This window comes from Bubalus kerabau, chromosome 21, assembly GCF_029407905.1.
Source record: "Bubalus kerabau isolate K-KA32 ecotype Philippines breed swamp buffalo chromosome 21, PCC_UOA_SB_1v2, whole genome shotgun sequence".
NCBI classification, from domain to species: domain Eukaryota; kingdom Metazoa; phylum Chordata; class Mammalia; order Artiodactyla; family Bovidae; genus Bubalus; species Bubalus kerabau.
In genome coordinates, this window is record NC_073644.1 from 64,745,246 (window position 1) to 64,759,747 (window position 14,502).

General features: G+C 51.5%; 1 protein-coding gene across 2 annotated transcripts in view; it reads right to left on the bottom strand.

Moving 5' to 3' along the window:
* The window catches only part of KDSR (3-ketodihydrosphingosine reductase), a 41,757-nt gene that overhangs the window by 4,758 nt on the left and 22,497 nt on the right, over window positions 1-14,502 (bottom strand). The window contains exons 7-9 of one of the 2 annotated variants that reach the window (XM_055558861.1): window positions 10,078-10,161; window positions 7,077-7,160; window positions 3,277-3,378 (exon numbers count right to left, since the gene is read on the bottom strand). In XM_055558861.1, coding sequence (XP_055414836.1) covers window positions 3,277-3,378; window positions 7,077-7,160; window positions 10,078-10,161 — 270 coding nt within the window. The remainder of the gene's footprint in view (window positions 1-3,276; window positions 3,379-7,076; window positions 7,161-10,077; window positions 10,162-14,502) is intronic. The other variant, XM_055558862.1, reaches the window with a different exon arrangement.

Here is a 14,502-nt window from a genome sequence, read left to right on the forward strand (position 1 = left end):
TTACTGAAACATATGCAACTACACGGAGAACAAAACAGAGATTCTTAGTAGCCTTAGGGTTCTCTGAGCTAGGAAAGATCCAGAGAAGCATCTCCAATATCCAGACTACAATCGAGGCTTCTTGGTTTAAGGTTTATGTACTGATTGTAAAAGGCAGACCCTATGCCAGGCGCTGAGAATGCCTAGTGCCAGCTGCCAGCAGCTCGCTCCAGACCTGGGCACACAGCCAACTGGAAAGGGGCGACTACTGTCTCAGGGTTAGGGAGCGACTAAGCAGACCCATTAACCTTTGCCCTTTCCAGTAAGGCGCTCTCACTGTAACACCTGTAAATGCAACTTTTAAAAGGCAGGAAACTACAAGGAGAAACATTTTCAAAGATACAAAGCATCAAAAAATTTGCCTCCCAGGAATTCCCTGGTCCTCCAGTGGTTAGGACTCTGTGCTCTCACTGCTGAGGGCCTGGGTTCGATCCCTGGTCAGGGAACAAAGATCCCACAAGCCATGCAGAAATGCCACAAAAAAACTGCCTCCCAAGCAGCACCTGTTTTTCAAGAAGCTACTAGAAGAGGGAAACAGCCAAAGAGAAGGGCATCAACAGAGAAAGGCAACGCCCTGTGATACAAGGAAGCAGGGGACCCGACACTGAAAAGAGGCGGAGGGTCCCTGGGGTGACTGCGAAGGGGGGCCGGGGTCCCCCAAGCACCAGACTCGGGGGCAACAGCCAGTCCTGACGGCAGGTCAGGAGGCTCCACAAGGAAGTCCTTCCAGAAGGTGAAGCTGACACAGTACCTGATATTTCTAAGAGGAGATGAACACAATCATTATGAATAATACCTAGTAAAAGGCCAGCTACCCTTTCGTTTCAGGGAAGAATAAAAAAGACTGTACGAGAAAAGAGAATGGGTTGTGTGTATTACACAGCTCAGCTGTGAACAGCATTGAAATAGCCCTAATGATGGCTACTTCAGTGCAGTCTAACCAAAATCACAGTATCACTAAAAAGGGAGGGTAAGAGTTGGGGGAGGGGTAGGTGTGAGCAAGGAGAGAAGGGTAAGAAAGGGGAGCTCCGTGTGCACCCTTCAGCAGGATATCAACCTGATCCAGAACCAAGAAATCAGCTAAAAGCCTCCATGGAAGTGTCTACTCCAGAGATAAGGAGGTAAAGGTCAGAGCCCGACTGCTTCTGAGAAGGGTGAATGGGGGATATGAGATGAAGGTCTGCTGTTTTTCATATCAAGTCTCAAAAATGACCTCATTCTCTCAAGTAGGCAGAAGGATAATTTTGAAAAGTGTAAAAACCAAAGTGAAGCTGGAAAAGGCAAACTCTGGAGACAGTGAAACCCTCAGTGGTTGCCAGGGTTTCAGAAATAGGTGGACCCAAGGGAATATTCAGAGCTTCCAGTGGCCCTAGCGGTAAACAGCCCACCTGCCAATGCAGGAGATGTAAAAGACGTGGGTTCGGTCCCTGGGTCAGGAGGATCCCCTGGAGGAGGGCACGGCAGCCCACTCCAGCATCCTTGCTGGGATAATCCCATGGACAGAAGAGCCTGGCAGGTGACAGTCCACAGGTTCACAAAGAGTCGATCACGACTGAGGTGACTTAGCATGCACAGTGCACTATTCAGGGCAGTGGATTATCTGTAGGCCACTTTAATGCTGGATATGGGTCACTCTATAGTCGTCAGAACTCACAGGATGGATGGATGACACCATGAATAAATCCCAAGGCAAACTATGGGGTTCGGGTGGTAATAATGTATCTATACGAGCTCATCAGTTGTAACAGAGAGCCAGCCACACCAGCGTTCAAGACATCCGGAGGGAGTGGAGAGCAGGTCTGTGGGAACTCACGGGGTTCTACTCACATTCTCTATAAACATCTACAAGAAATTTAGTGACTGCTCTTTTTGTTGTTGTTGGCCAAACCCTGAGGCATGCGGGGTCTCGGTTCCCTGAGCAGGGGTTGACTCTGCACGCCCCTGGGCGACAGTGGACTCAACCACTGGACCCCCCGGGGCTTCCGAGGATCTCCCCCTGGGAGAAGCAGAGCGAGAAGGAAGCCTCTCCCTACCTGACTCATCGGGACTTTCCAGGGTGAATGAGGCTGACCACACATTGCTCGGCCATAAACCGCCCCCGAGGGGCTGCCCAGCCCCCATCTCCCCTCCGTCACCCGCCTCGGTCTTTCCAGAGCGATCCCTCTGTGAAAACCCTCATCACGCGGCGCTGCGCTCTCTCATCAGTCTCCTCAGTCTCTCCCACCAGACCGCAAGCCTCATAGCGTCCAGAGGCTGCTGCCTTACCTCTGATTCTCCAACAGTGGACACGGCAGCAGGCTCATCAAGGAGCAGCTAATTTCTATGTCTCTTCCGGATGAACTGTAATTGCCGGGAGTGCAGGAACTGCATCGCACCCTTGACTCACCTCCCTGGGCTTCTGTGGTCTGACTCACTGGACAGTTTCTGGTCTGGTATCCTGGGACTTTCAGGCAAGACCACCTCTAACCCCTAGAGACTTCCCAGGATTCCCAGGTGGCGCTAGTGGTAAAGAACCTGCTTCCCAGTGCAGGAGACTTAAGAGTCCCAGGTTTGAACCCTGGGTGGGGAAGATTCCCTGGAGAAGGAAATGGCAACCCACTCGAGTATTACTGCGTGGAGAATCCCATGGACAATCCCAGAGGAGCCTGGCTGGCTACGGTCTATAGGGACAAAGAGTTGGACATGACTGAAGCAACTTATCATGCACGCAACCCCCTAAATACAGAGATTTCCATTTTTCAATTCCAGAACAGGAAGCGTTCTCAGAGGAAAACCAGATTAACACCCTAATAGCAGAGCAGGCGCCTTCTCTCTACACCTGCAGCCCCACGTGGAAGACTTCTTCCCAGTCTAAATTCCTCACGTTACATCTTTAACCTGGCTTCCCTGGTGGCTCCGACGGTAAAGAATCTGCCTGCCACCCGGGAGACGTGGGTTCCATCCCTGGGTCAGGAAGATCCCCTAGGGGAGGGCATGGCGACCCACTCCAGTGTTAATGGAGAAGCCCCCGGACAAAGGGACCTGTCGGGCTGTGACTTAGTGACTAAACAACTTTAAAATATTTCTTGTTTACTTCTCCCGGGTAGAGGAAGGAAAAAGCTGATACTTCAGGAACAACTCTTCACACCCTCAGGTACAGCTGCCATGTCTCCCTTCAGCCTTTGCCCACTGAGGTTCAGTGAAAGGCCCGGCTGTCTGTCGGGTGTCCGTCTGTCCTGAGGCTCGGGCACGGCTCACCTGCTGGAGCCCTTCCATGATGGACGTTACTGGAGCCATTCCACAGGTCAGCGATGACAGCATGTACCCGTCAGAACCGATGGAGCTGTTGAAATTTCCTTGCTGAAACAGAAAGAAAGGAAACAGGCAGTGGTAGCATCATGGAAAGGAATCAGCTCAGCACACCAGAAATGATGACCCGCGTCCGTCCAGTCCACGTCAGGGGGAGGAGGAACGGTCACGGGCACACGCGTGAGCTCGGGGATGAACTTGGCCGTGGCAGGCTGGGGTGGCTGGACGGACACTTCTCAAAATGTGGGCCAGGGCCATGGACTCTGAGTGTCGGGAGACCCTCCCCAAAGACAAAACCACAGTCATGCCAACACTGAGACACTAATCGCCTATTTTCACCCGTGGCACGTGCACTGGTGGGAAATGCCGATGTCTGGTTAGCATGGACCACAGTGGGGGCGCCTCCCCACTGTCCCCAACATTTACAATGGTCAGTAAACACAGGAAGAAAACAAACTGTTCAAGAAAAATTTTAAAGGTCAGTTTTGCTTAAAACTGCACTTGTTAAGCAGTAAAATGAATCGTTTTGTTCAATCTCGACCCTGGAGGACATTTTTTTTCTGATTTTTTTTTTTAATTGGAGTAATGGACTGTGAAGAAGGCTGAGCGCCAAAGAACTGATGCTTTTGAACTGTGGTGTTGGAGGAGACTCTCGAGAGTCCCTTGGACTGCAAGGAGATCCAACCAGTCCATTCTGAAGGAGATCAGCCCTGGAATTTCTTTGGAAGGAATGATGCTAAAGCTGAAACTCCAGTACTCTGGCCACCTCATGCGAAGCGTTGACTCATTGGAAAAGACTGTGATGCTGGGAGGGATTGGGGGCAGGAGGAGAAGGGGACGACAGAGGATGAGATGGCTGGATGGCATCACCGACTCAATGGACCTGAGTCTGTTGGACACGACTGAGCTACTGAACTGAACTGAACTGATTAATAGTGGCTTCACGACAACTGGTGTGCAGCCAGCGGCTCAGTCACACGCATGCACACCCCCTCCTGCACTGGGTCTCCTTCCCATTTAGGTCCCCACAGAAAACTCGGCCAGAAAGAGAAAAGTATCGCACATTAACACATACATGTGGGATCTAGAGAAATGGTACGGATGAATGTATTTACAAAGCAGAAACAGAGGCAGGTGTGGGGAACAAACTATAGACGACCACGGGAGAAAGGAGGCGTGGGACCTACCGGGACGTCAGGACGGACGTGCGCACCCTACTGTGAGTCAGCAGACCACCAACGGGGCCCACCGCACAGCACAGGAAGCGGCTCGCCGCTCGGGCGCGTCTTCTTACTGCTCTGCGCGACGAAGAGCATCACACGGGCGCCCGCTCGCGCTCTGCGCCGGCGGAAGGGCACGGACGCCTCGCGGGCGAGCCCGGCTTCCGCTGCACGAGCCCGGCTTCCGCTGCGCGGGTCAGGAAGGGTCCCGCTGCTTCCGCGGACCGTGTCTACAGCAAGACCCAGGACTGACAATCTGTGGTCATTCGGACGGGGGGACTTGGAAGATCCCTAGCAGGAATGCATGAAACGACTGTCGCTTCAAGGAAGCGGGCAGCTCTTGTAGTCCGTGTGCAAGTCTGAGCCAGAATTGCAAAAACGTGTGCCTGCCATTGTGAGGCGTCACCTTCTCAGTTACAGAAAGACTTCTATCGTAAGATCAGCAGTGATACGAATGAACGCGATTTTGGGGGGTAACTCAGGGAATTCATATTTTCCCAAGGATGAATACATAATGTTACACAATCATGAATGGGTACAAAACAGTGCAAGGCAGACTGATGGGCTGTCACAGAACAAAGAGCTCACTGCTGCTGCTGCCAAGTCGCTTCAGTCGTGTCCGACTCTGTGTGACCCCATAGACGGCAGCCCACCAGGCTCCCCCGTCCCTGGGATTCTCCAGGCAAGAGGACTGGAGTGGGGTGCCATCGCCTTCTCCGGAGTTCACTGCTAGAATTTCCAATTTCACATTGCGACTAACCTTTAAGAAACCACCATTCATCTAGTTTAGGTTTTTATATTAAAAAAGAGGAATGTCCACAATGATCTGAAAAGCCCACAGAGTCTCCCTTCCTTTTCCAGCTACAGTCTTTGCACGGCCAGCCTCGCTTCGCACCCTTCATGCAGGACGACCTGACAGACGGCGTGCAGGAGCAGCTACGGGCCAGCTGCTCTCAGTCAGCACAGACACTAAAGAGGCTGCGGGACGAGAAACAATGCCCCCCTCCCCCAAGTTTTGAAAAATACTTTTTGTTATAAAAATGTTACAGTAAAATACACTGAATTTATTATTGTCATTTTAAATGAATAAATCCTTTTTAAATGATACAGTTTCACTTTCTGATGCAGCAAATATTGATAAGGATAAGCCATGGAACCAAAAGTTCTCTGGGGCTGTGGACAAGGTTAGGGTGGAAAGTGCTCAAGAGACGAAAGAAGCATGAGAACCTCCAGATTAAAGGAATCCTGCCAAAATACAAAGAGCTGCTTCGAATCATTAAAAACATGGAGTGTGTTTGCTTTGACTTGAGATAAGCAGGAAAAACAAAGTCCACCCAATCCACTGGTGCCATCTTCCTACGCCTTTGAACACAATCAGGGCAAAGTCCTTCCCACGTCCGCAGATGTTTTAATAGCCTTCAAGGCTTCCTGTATTCTGCTGGGTTCGGCCTGAACATGCAACGAATGTTCCTTCAAGGCCAAGGTCCAGCCAGCTGACACTTCTCATTCGGATCATCCCCAAGTTTCCTAAATCCAATGTGGGCCTAAGGATTACATGTATTTTATATGTCCTCTGGATATGTGTATTTTTCTGCATGTGGGTTAACAGGAACGCTGCCAAAAAGCTTGTGGCCCACACATCGTCCTACAGAACAGCACCTGGTTTCGAGAAAGACCGTTCTGGACTCTGAATAAACTCTGGAACGCGGAGGGCCACCAGGACGATGGCCGAGGGGGCGGGCAGCACTTTCTTGTTAGTAAACATTTGGGGAAATTATACCGGGAAGCAGGAAAGGGAAAGGAAAATCCTTAAACCAGTGCGGCATTAAGACACCTAAAAAAATAATCTAGAACTGAAAATACTGTGGCAGAGAAGGAAGATGACAACACACCAGACACAGTCTGTAACCGCTTACGCGTCACAGGCAAATCTCGGTTTCCTTTCAAAGAACTAAGGCTCTCAGACTGCTCAACCTGCTCCTAAGATTAAGAGACACAACCATGCGACTTCCCTGGTGGTCCGGTAAGAACCCGCCTGCCAGTGCAGGGGCCACAGCTTCGATCCCTGATCCAGGAAGATCCCACATGCTGCAGGGCAACTAAGCCTGTGTGCCAACAACTGCTGAGCCCAGACTCCAGAGCCGGGAGCCACAGTGACAGAAGCCAGGGCGCCTGGAGCATCCACGCTCCTCAGCAGAGAAGCCGCCGCAGTGAGACGCCTCTGCAGCACGAGGAAGAGGAGCCTCCGCTTGCCACTACCAGGGAAAGCCCGCACGCACCAACAGAGACCCAGTGCAATCAAAAGTAAAATTCAAAAATAAAAAGAGATATAACGAGTTTCCAGAACTTATTAACATGGAATTAACCAGGGAAGAAAAGAACAGTCTATGATATTAGATATGATGAATTTAATGCACACACAGACACAAATGCTAGTAATTTTATATTTTGAAAAAAAACCCTGGGACAAATACCTTTTTGGAAATATAGCACTGTAACTATTCACAAGGGAACAAGGGTTTTACTTACTACAGCGTCTTTAACAATTTGTTTGGCCACTTGTTCTGGTTTGCAGACCGATGTGGTCTCTGAAATAAGACGTGTCTCTAAAGGCTAAAAAGGTGAAACAAAAATAGACATTATCAATACCATTACTACCCACTACATTAAAAAGTAAATAATTTTGACAGTCCGCCTCCCCTAATTTATACATAATTCTAGTCTTCTACCTTTGAACGGATTCCTACTTTTAGAACTGAGGCCACCTGGATTGCAGGTCAGTTCCCACCTGGTTACCGTGTACAGCTCAGCCCTGTGGCGCCCCAGTCACTCTGTGGGACAAGAGCCCTAATTCCAGTGAGAACCATCAGAGCGTCATTTAAAATATGGGAAAAAAAGACCCTGCTTTGTCTTTTTTATTTTTAAATCTTTGGAGCAACATGCAACCCATGTGCTCAAAAATTCTTTAGAAGGGAGTTTCAGTTAGAAGTTTCAAAACTTAAGCCTTAAATGGTATGAAACGATTAATTTTATTTACCATGTGGGCTTGAAAAAATAAAATAAAAACCAGAACATATTTCCTTAAGATAGAAAAGCGTAGAGCTCATACAAGTCAAGTGTTTCTTGATGAACCTGAATTAAGAGAAAAGTCCTCTTGAAGGTGCCACCACTCTCCCACGTCCCCAGGCCAGCACGACCACGTGTGGCCAGACCCCGGCAGAGGCAAAGGCTCTGTGCGCCCTCTACAGGACTCACGGAGCAAGGCTGAAGTTCATCTACCCACAGAAGTCAGCCCAACATCTTAGCCAAGGAAAAACAAAAAGCAATTTAACATCAAAATCAAATCTTCAAGGGGAAACCACCACCTGTTGTCAGCTCTGGCTTCTACCTAAAAGACCACTTATCAAATGTTGCAAATCTGCTTAGCAGATTTCCCTTATTTTAAAACAGGGCATTCACGTTAACTTGATTTCTTTGAAATAGTAGTCATTTTAGGAAGCAGAGTCAGAAAGAAATGAATGGGGGAAAGGCTTCTAAACCACAGACATCCTTCTGGAAATATACATCCTTCTGGCAACATACAGCCATGGGCGGCAGTGCTAGGTTTATGAGGTGCGGATTCACACTTCCTGAGAATCGCTACAAAAGAGAGGAAAACCAGAAACGACAAGCTCAAGAGGGGAAGTTCTGACTGATTCCTTTCTTCCCCACTCTGCTTGCTCAGAGAGTGCCTACTACGTGTCAAGGCAGGTTCACATGAACAAAGCACAGAGCCTGCTTTCGGCTCGGGATGACTGACAGTCACTGTATTACTGTTTAAGTCCAGAGGCGGGAAAACAGCGAAGAACAAGGCCAGGGCGGAGGACGGTGAGCATCCCGCGGGAGGGACGCTCAGACACAGCACGTCAGGGGAGTCCTCTCCAGGATGACAGCTACACGGAGACGAAAAGAAGCACAGGAGGAAGATCCACGCGGACACCCAGAGAGAGGGCGGCCAGAGTGCAGCCCACACGTGGGGTCGGCCGGCAGGCGCAGGGGGCAGACGGAGCCCCTGCGCGGGAGGCCTGGAAGAGGAGAAATCGCGGAGGGCGGGTGGCCGGGGTCTAGACGGGGTCCCAAACGGCTCAAGGCCCCTGGCTTCTACTCCCAGCATGCTGGGAGCCCGGGGAGCCGCACACTGCAGAGTGCCATCAACACCAACATACGGCATTTAATTCTAACTTCAAATTAAATAAAATGAGACATTCCGTGTCTCGGTCCCACTAGCTGTATGGCAAGTGTTTAACAGCCACAATGTGACTGCATTAGAGAGCTGCAGACATAGATCATTTCCACCATTCCAGAACATTTTATTAGACCATGCTGCACAAGAGTTTTTGATCTTTTGTGGTTTTGGATTGTTTTTTTTTAAGTTTTGCTTTTTGGCTTTTTACTTACAAGAGGGGTTTGCACAGGGGAGTGACAAAAGCTGACTTGTCCTTTAAAAGGATCACCAGCTATGCTATGAAAAAGACTCCAGCGGGGCAAGAACCAGGAGTAGGCGGACCAAGTTGAAGACCATTAGAACAGTTCAGGGGAAAATACCGGCAACTCACACTGCTGGGATGGTAGTGGCATCTGCAGTTTAAAGAAAAGTCCGACTGGGGATAGGTCCTGAGAGCGGAGCCCAGGCTGGCGTGAGAGGGGGCATCGAGGCTGGCTTCAGGGCTTCCAGCCTGAGCAGCTGTGGGAATGGCGGGCACCAGAAACGAGATGGAAAATCGTAAGCGGGAACGAGAGGGAATTAAAGTGCTGTTTTTGAAATGTTACATCTGAGGTGCCCATTAGACCTCCAGGCAGAGACAATGGATTAGCAACCACTTCAAGTCCTTAAATGAAATTAAGTCCAGAGGAGAAAATATTATCAGTAAAGAGTATTATGTGTCATGCTAAGTCAGTAAGTCATGTCGGACTCTTGGTGACCCTGTGGACTGGAGCCTGCCAGGCTCCTCTGTCCATGGACTTCTCCCCCGCCCAGGGATTGAACCCGTGTCTCTTAAGCCTCCTGCATCGGCAGGCCAGTTGTTACCACTGGTGTCACCTGGGAAGCCGAAGACCATTAACTTGTTAGATAAAACTACAAGCTATACTCTGCATCAGAAAGAAAACACTGCATTCATTACATCAAGCCCGAAGACTTAGCAATAATGGCCTCTGAAAACAGGGTCAAACCAGGACTTTCCTCCTGGTCCAGTGGTTAGGACTCAACGCTTCCACTGCGGGGGCCTGGGTTCAATCCCTAGTTTGGGAACTAAGATTCCCACACACTGTGCGGCATTGCCAAAAAATAACAAAGAAAATAGGGCTATAGCCCCCAAGATTTCAAATGAAAGTTCCAGAAAGTTCTGAGGCCTCTTGCAAGCACATAAGTTGAAAGAAGCTCAATTTTCTGATGAAAATGCCTGCAAGCTGAAGGGCGGTAAAACAGAAAACAGGAAAAGGGGTTTCTAACGTTCAAGACTGGAAACGGGGCACAGAGAGGCATACTCACCTTGGTTTGGTTTTCTTTTGCAAACCCAGGGGTGTCCGTGTCTGGTGGGTAGGCAACTGTGACATACACATTGTAAGGCTTCACCTGCATTTCAGAGACAACATCGGGAACTTTAGTAAAACAAGACACACTTTCACACCCTCCCTTATCAACCCACACTGGCTGCCAGGCAGACATTCCGCACGCGGCCCTGATTTTCTCAAAAGGTAGTGAGACCAACAGGCTGGTTCTGTAGAGGAGCGGTGTGTATGTGTGCAGTCATGCTGACCCCTTGAGACCCCGTGGACTGCAGTCCTGCCAGGCTCCTCTGTCCATGGGATTCTCCAGGCAAGAGTACGGGAGGGGGTTGCCATTTCCTTCTCCAGGGGATCTTTCTGACCCAGGGATAGAACCTGTATCTCTGGTGTCTCCTGCATTGTAGGCGGGTTCTTTCCCTGCTGAGACACCAGAGAAGCCCCTACCACTGGCTGAATCAGGAAACTCTTGGCCCTGAAGATCATTTAGAAATAAAGTTAAAGAGCTCACCAGAGCCTCTATTCCAGAAATCAGCTGGCCCTGAGCTACAGAGGTTCGCTCGCCTCCTTCTAAGGTTCTTTCGCTCCCACTGACCAGGGCCTGGAAGTTGCCGTGAGGACAGCAAACGGTGCTAAAAGGAAGCCTGCTCGTCCCCAAACCCCGACCCCCACCCCAAGCACTCAGCACGGCAGCCGTGGCCACGGGCAAGTCTGTCCCTCGGCCATCCGGCTGCAAAGCTGCTCTCCTTCACGGTGCTTCTCAAACTGCCGCTCTGCTCATCTCACCTACGATACAGGCTGAGACCATTCAAACCCCTCCCCTCTGCCCCAGACCCAGGTGGAGAGTGACTCCATCCCGAGAGTCAGCTGGCCCAGGAGTCCCCACCACCAGGGAGGGCTCAGGGCTCACCTCTTCAGCAAACATGGTGCTCCTTGGGGCTTCCCCCAGGTCAGACCAGGACCACCTCACCCGCATCTAAACGCGGAAACTCCTTCCCAGCTCCTCTTCCAGCACCCCTGCCCGATCTTGAACAGGATCCCAGGCTTGGTTCCCTCTCTAACGCGTCTCCCCCCTGGAACCTCTCCACTCAGAATACACTGATGACCCCCAAGGTCGTCCTGCCGCCCGGCCGGGACACAGCGCCCCATGGACCCCTGCTGCACACCCCTGCAGCTCAGTGATGCTAATGGGGGTGATTCAAACCTTCGGAACCTTGGCCACGACTCTGCTTGCTCCTGGCCCACTGCTGAGTCCCACGGGAACACCAAGGGGACCCAGACAGGCACTGGTCCTGAGGGAGGCCCCGCGCGTTTCAAGGAGGCCGACAGGTGAGTCACATGACACCTCGGAGCACTCTGGGGCCTGTCTGACATCCAGCCTTTTCTCTCCCTGCTTCCCTTCGTGATGCAGTCCTGCAGGCTGAGGAAGGAGCTGCAGGGGCAGGGCAGCTGAACCGCTCAGCCTGGGAGGGGCACTAGCAAGGGACACGGTCCCCACTGGCTGGGCCCTGGACTCCCAGGCGTGAGACGCACTTGCTTAGCGTCATGGGGTGGGCAGCCCCAAGGCCCAGCTCGTAACGGCTCTGGACTCGGGCCAGGCAGGGAGGCTGATGAGCAAGCAATTTCTCTTCCACTTGTTTTCATGATAGCGACTTGAGAAAGTGCCTCCCACGGCCCTGCCCTTCGCTGGGCACAGACAGGAGGAAACACTGCTGTCATCAAAAAGCAAGTCAGTGAGCGGCAATCGGACAGCCCACCCGAAGCCTGAAGTTGGCGGCTCAGGCATGGCCGCTGCAGAGGTAGTGCTCCTGTCCCCCACGATGGGCCAGGACGGTGGGGCTGTGAGCTCCATGGCAGGATGTCAGGGGCCAGGACGGTGGGGCTGTAAGCTCCATGGCAGGATGTCAGGGGCCAGGACGGTGGGGCTGTGAGCTCCATGGCAGGATGTCAGGGGCCAGGACGGTGGGGCTGTAAGCTCCATGGCAGGATGTCAGGGGCCAGGACGGTGGGGCTGTAAGCTCCATGGCAGGATGTCAGAGCGGCGTTTCTCCAACTCAAGGTTATGGCTGAGCTGCCAGAAGAGCTTACCGCTTTTCAGAACAGCTTCTTCCCAGGGGTGGGGTTGGGAGAAACCAGTCCAACCCCTTTCTGAGTACTGGTATCCTCGGTATAATCCTGGAGCCAGATGACCCTCTCAGCCTATGGCTGGATACCTCCAGTGGCTACGAACTTAACCACTGTATTTATTTATTTGAATGTCTGTTTATTTATTTGGCTGTGCCAAATCTCAGGGCTTCCATGGGGACTCAGACAGTAAAGAATTCGCCTGCAATGCAGGAGCGGAGAAGCCAATGGCACCCCACTCCAGTACTCTTGCCTGGAAAATCCATGGAGGGAGGAGCCTGGTGGGCTGCAGTCCGTGGGGTCGCTAAGAGTCAGACACGACTAAGTGACTTCACTTTCACTTTTCACTTTCATTCACTGGAGAAGGAAATGGCAACCCACTCCAGTGTTCTTGCCTGGAGAATCCCAGGGACGGGGGAGCCTGGTGGGCTGCCGTCTATGGGGTCACGCGGAGTCGGACACGACTGAAGCGACTTAGCAGCAGCAGCAGCAGCAATGCAGGAGACCTGGGTTTGATCACCTGGTTGGGAAGATCCCCTGGAGAAGGGAATGGCGACTCACTCTAGTGTTCTTGCCTGGAAAATCCCACGGGCAGACGAGCCTGGCGGGCTAGGGTCCATGGGGTTGCAAAGAGTCGGACCCAACTGAGAGACAAACACACTTTCCCCTACATTGGGAGCTCTGAGTCTTAGCCACTGGACCACCAGGGAAGTCCCCATTGTATTTATTTATCCAACAAGTGAAAGTGAGACAGTTAGACAGCATCACTGACTCAATGGCCGTGAGTCCACGAGCGAACTCCAGGAGACCATGGAGGACAAGAGACCCTGGCGCATCTCGACGGTGGGGTTGCAAGAGCTGGACACAACTAAGCGACTGAACAACAGCAACAACCCAACAGATACTTGCTGCATTATTTCTATGCCCTCATGGAGCTTACAGGCAGTGGAAACTCCTGGTTAAATAATCTGTTAAAATCTAAATAAACTAACTCTGGTTGTGGTTTAGTCACTCAGTCGTGTCCGACTCTTTGTGAATCCCTGGACTGTAGCCCACCAGGCTCTGCTGTCCATGGGATTCTCCAGGCAAGAACACTGGAGACGGTAGCCATTTCCTCCTCCAAGGGATCTTCCCGACCCAGGATCAAACCCAGGTCTTCTGTGCTGGAGGTGATGTCCTGCACTGCAGGCAGATTCTTTACCATCTGAGCCACCAGGGATCAGATCAGATCAGTCGCTCAGTCGTGTCCGACTCTTTGCGACCCCATGAATCGCAGCACACCAGGCCTCCCTGTCCATCACCAACTCCTGGAGTTCACTCAGACTCACGTCCATCGAGTCAGTGATGCCATCCAGCCATCTCATCCTCTGTCGTCCCCTTCTCCTCCTGCCCCCAATCCCTCCCAGCATCAGAGTCTTTTCCATTGAGTCAACTCTTCGCATGAGGTGGCCAAAGTACTGGAGTTTCAGCTTTAGCATCATTCCTTCCAAAGAAATCCCAGGGCTGATCTCCTTCAGAATGGACTGGTTGGATCCACCAGGGAAGCCCCCCAAAATTAACTCCGCATCTTGATTTAATTAACTACAGTAAGTCCCCTACATACAGATGAGCTGCACTCTAAGCGAGTTTGCTTAAATGCAATTTGTTCCTAAGTCCAACGATGTTAGCCCAGGTGCCCAACCCACACAATCGGCTCTGCATGCTGTACTGTAATAGGTATATAATAGTTTTCAAAAATTATACATAAAAAAATAAAACATTTTAAATCTAACAGTACAGTACCTTGAAAAGTACTGAAGTGCAGTACAACAGCTGGCTTACAGGGGCTGGCACTGCGTGAACCGCAAGGAGCGTCTCTGACTGGAGGGGTGAGAAGGGGCGGGAGACGGCAGGGCTGAAGGATCGTCAGCAGGAGGGGACGGAGGGCCAGGGACAGCCTCGCTCACGACGTGCGGACCAGATGCACCAAAGGCACATTCGCGTCTCTGAAAGTTCACAGCTTGAAGCTTCGCATGTAGGGGACACATCAACCCCCGACCCCGGCAGAAAAGGAAACGAGGGTGCTGTGGCCTCACTGGTTCTTGCTAAGACAGTGCTGACCCCTCAGGACCACTTCTGCGAAAAATTTAAGCCAGGACCGCACTGATTCTCTGTTGCAGACTGTTAGCCACTGTCTGCGTCTCCCTGGTCCTGCTGACCAACTCTTCTCTCCTCTCCGCCCCAGGTCTGCCTGGTCCTGCCCTACCATCATTTCCTCCCTTCCACCTGGCCTCAGTCTCAGAGATGC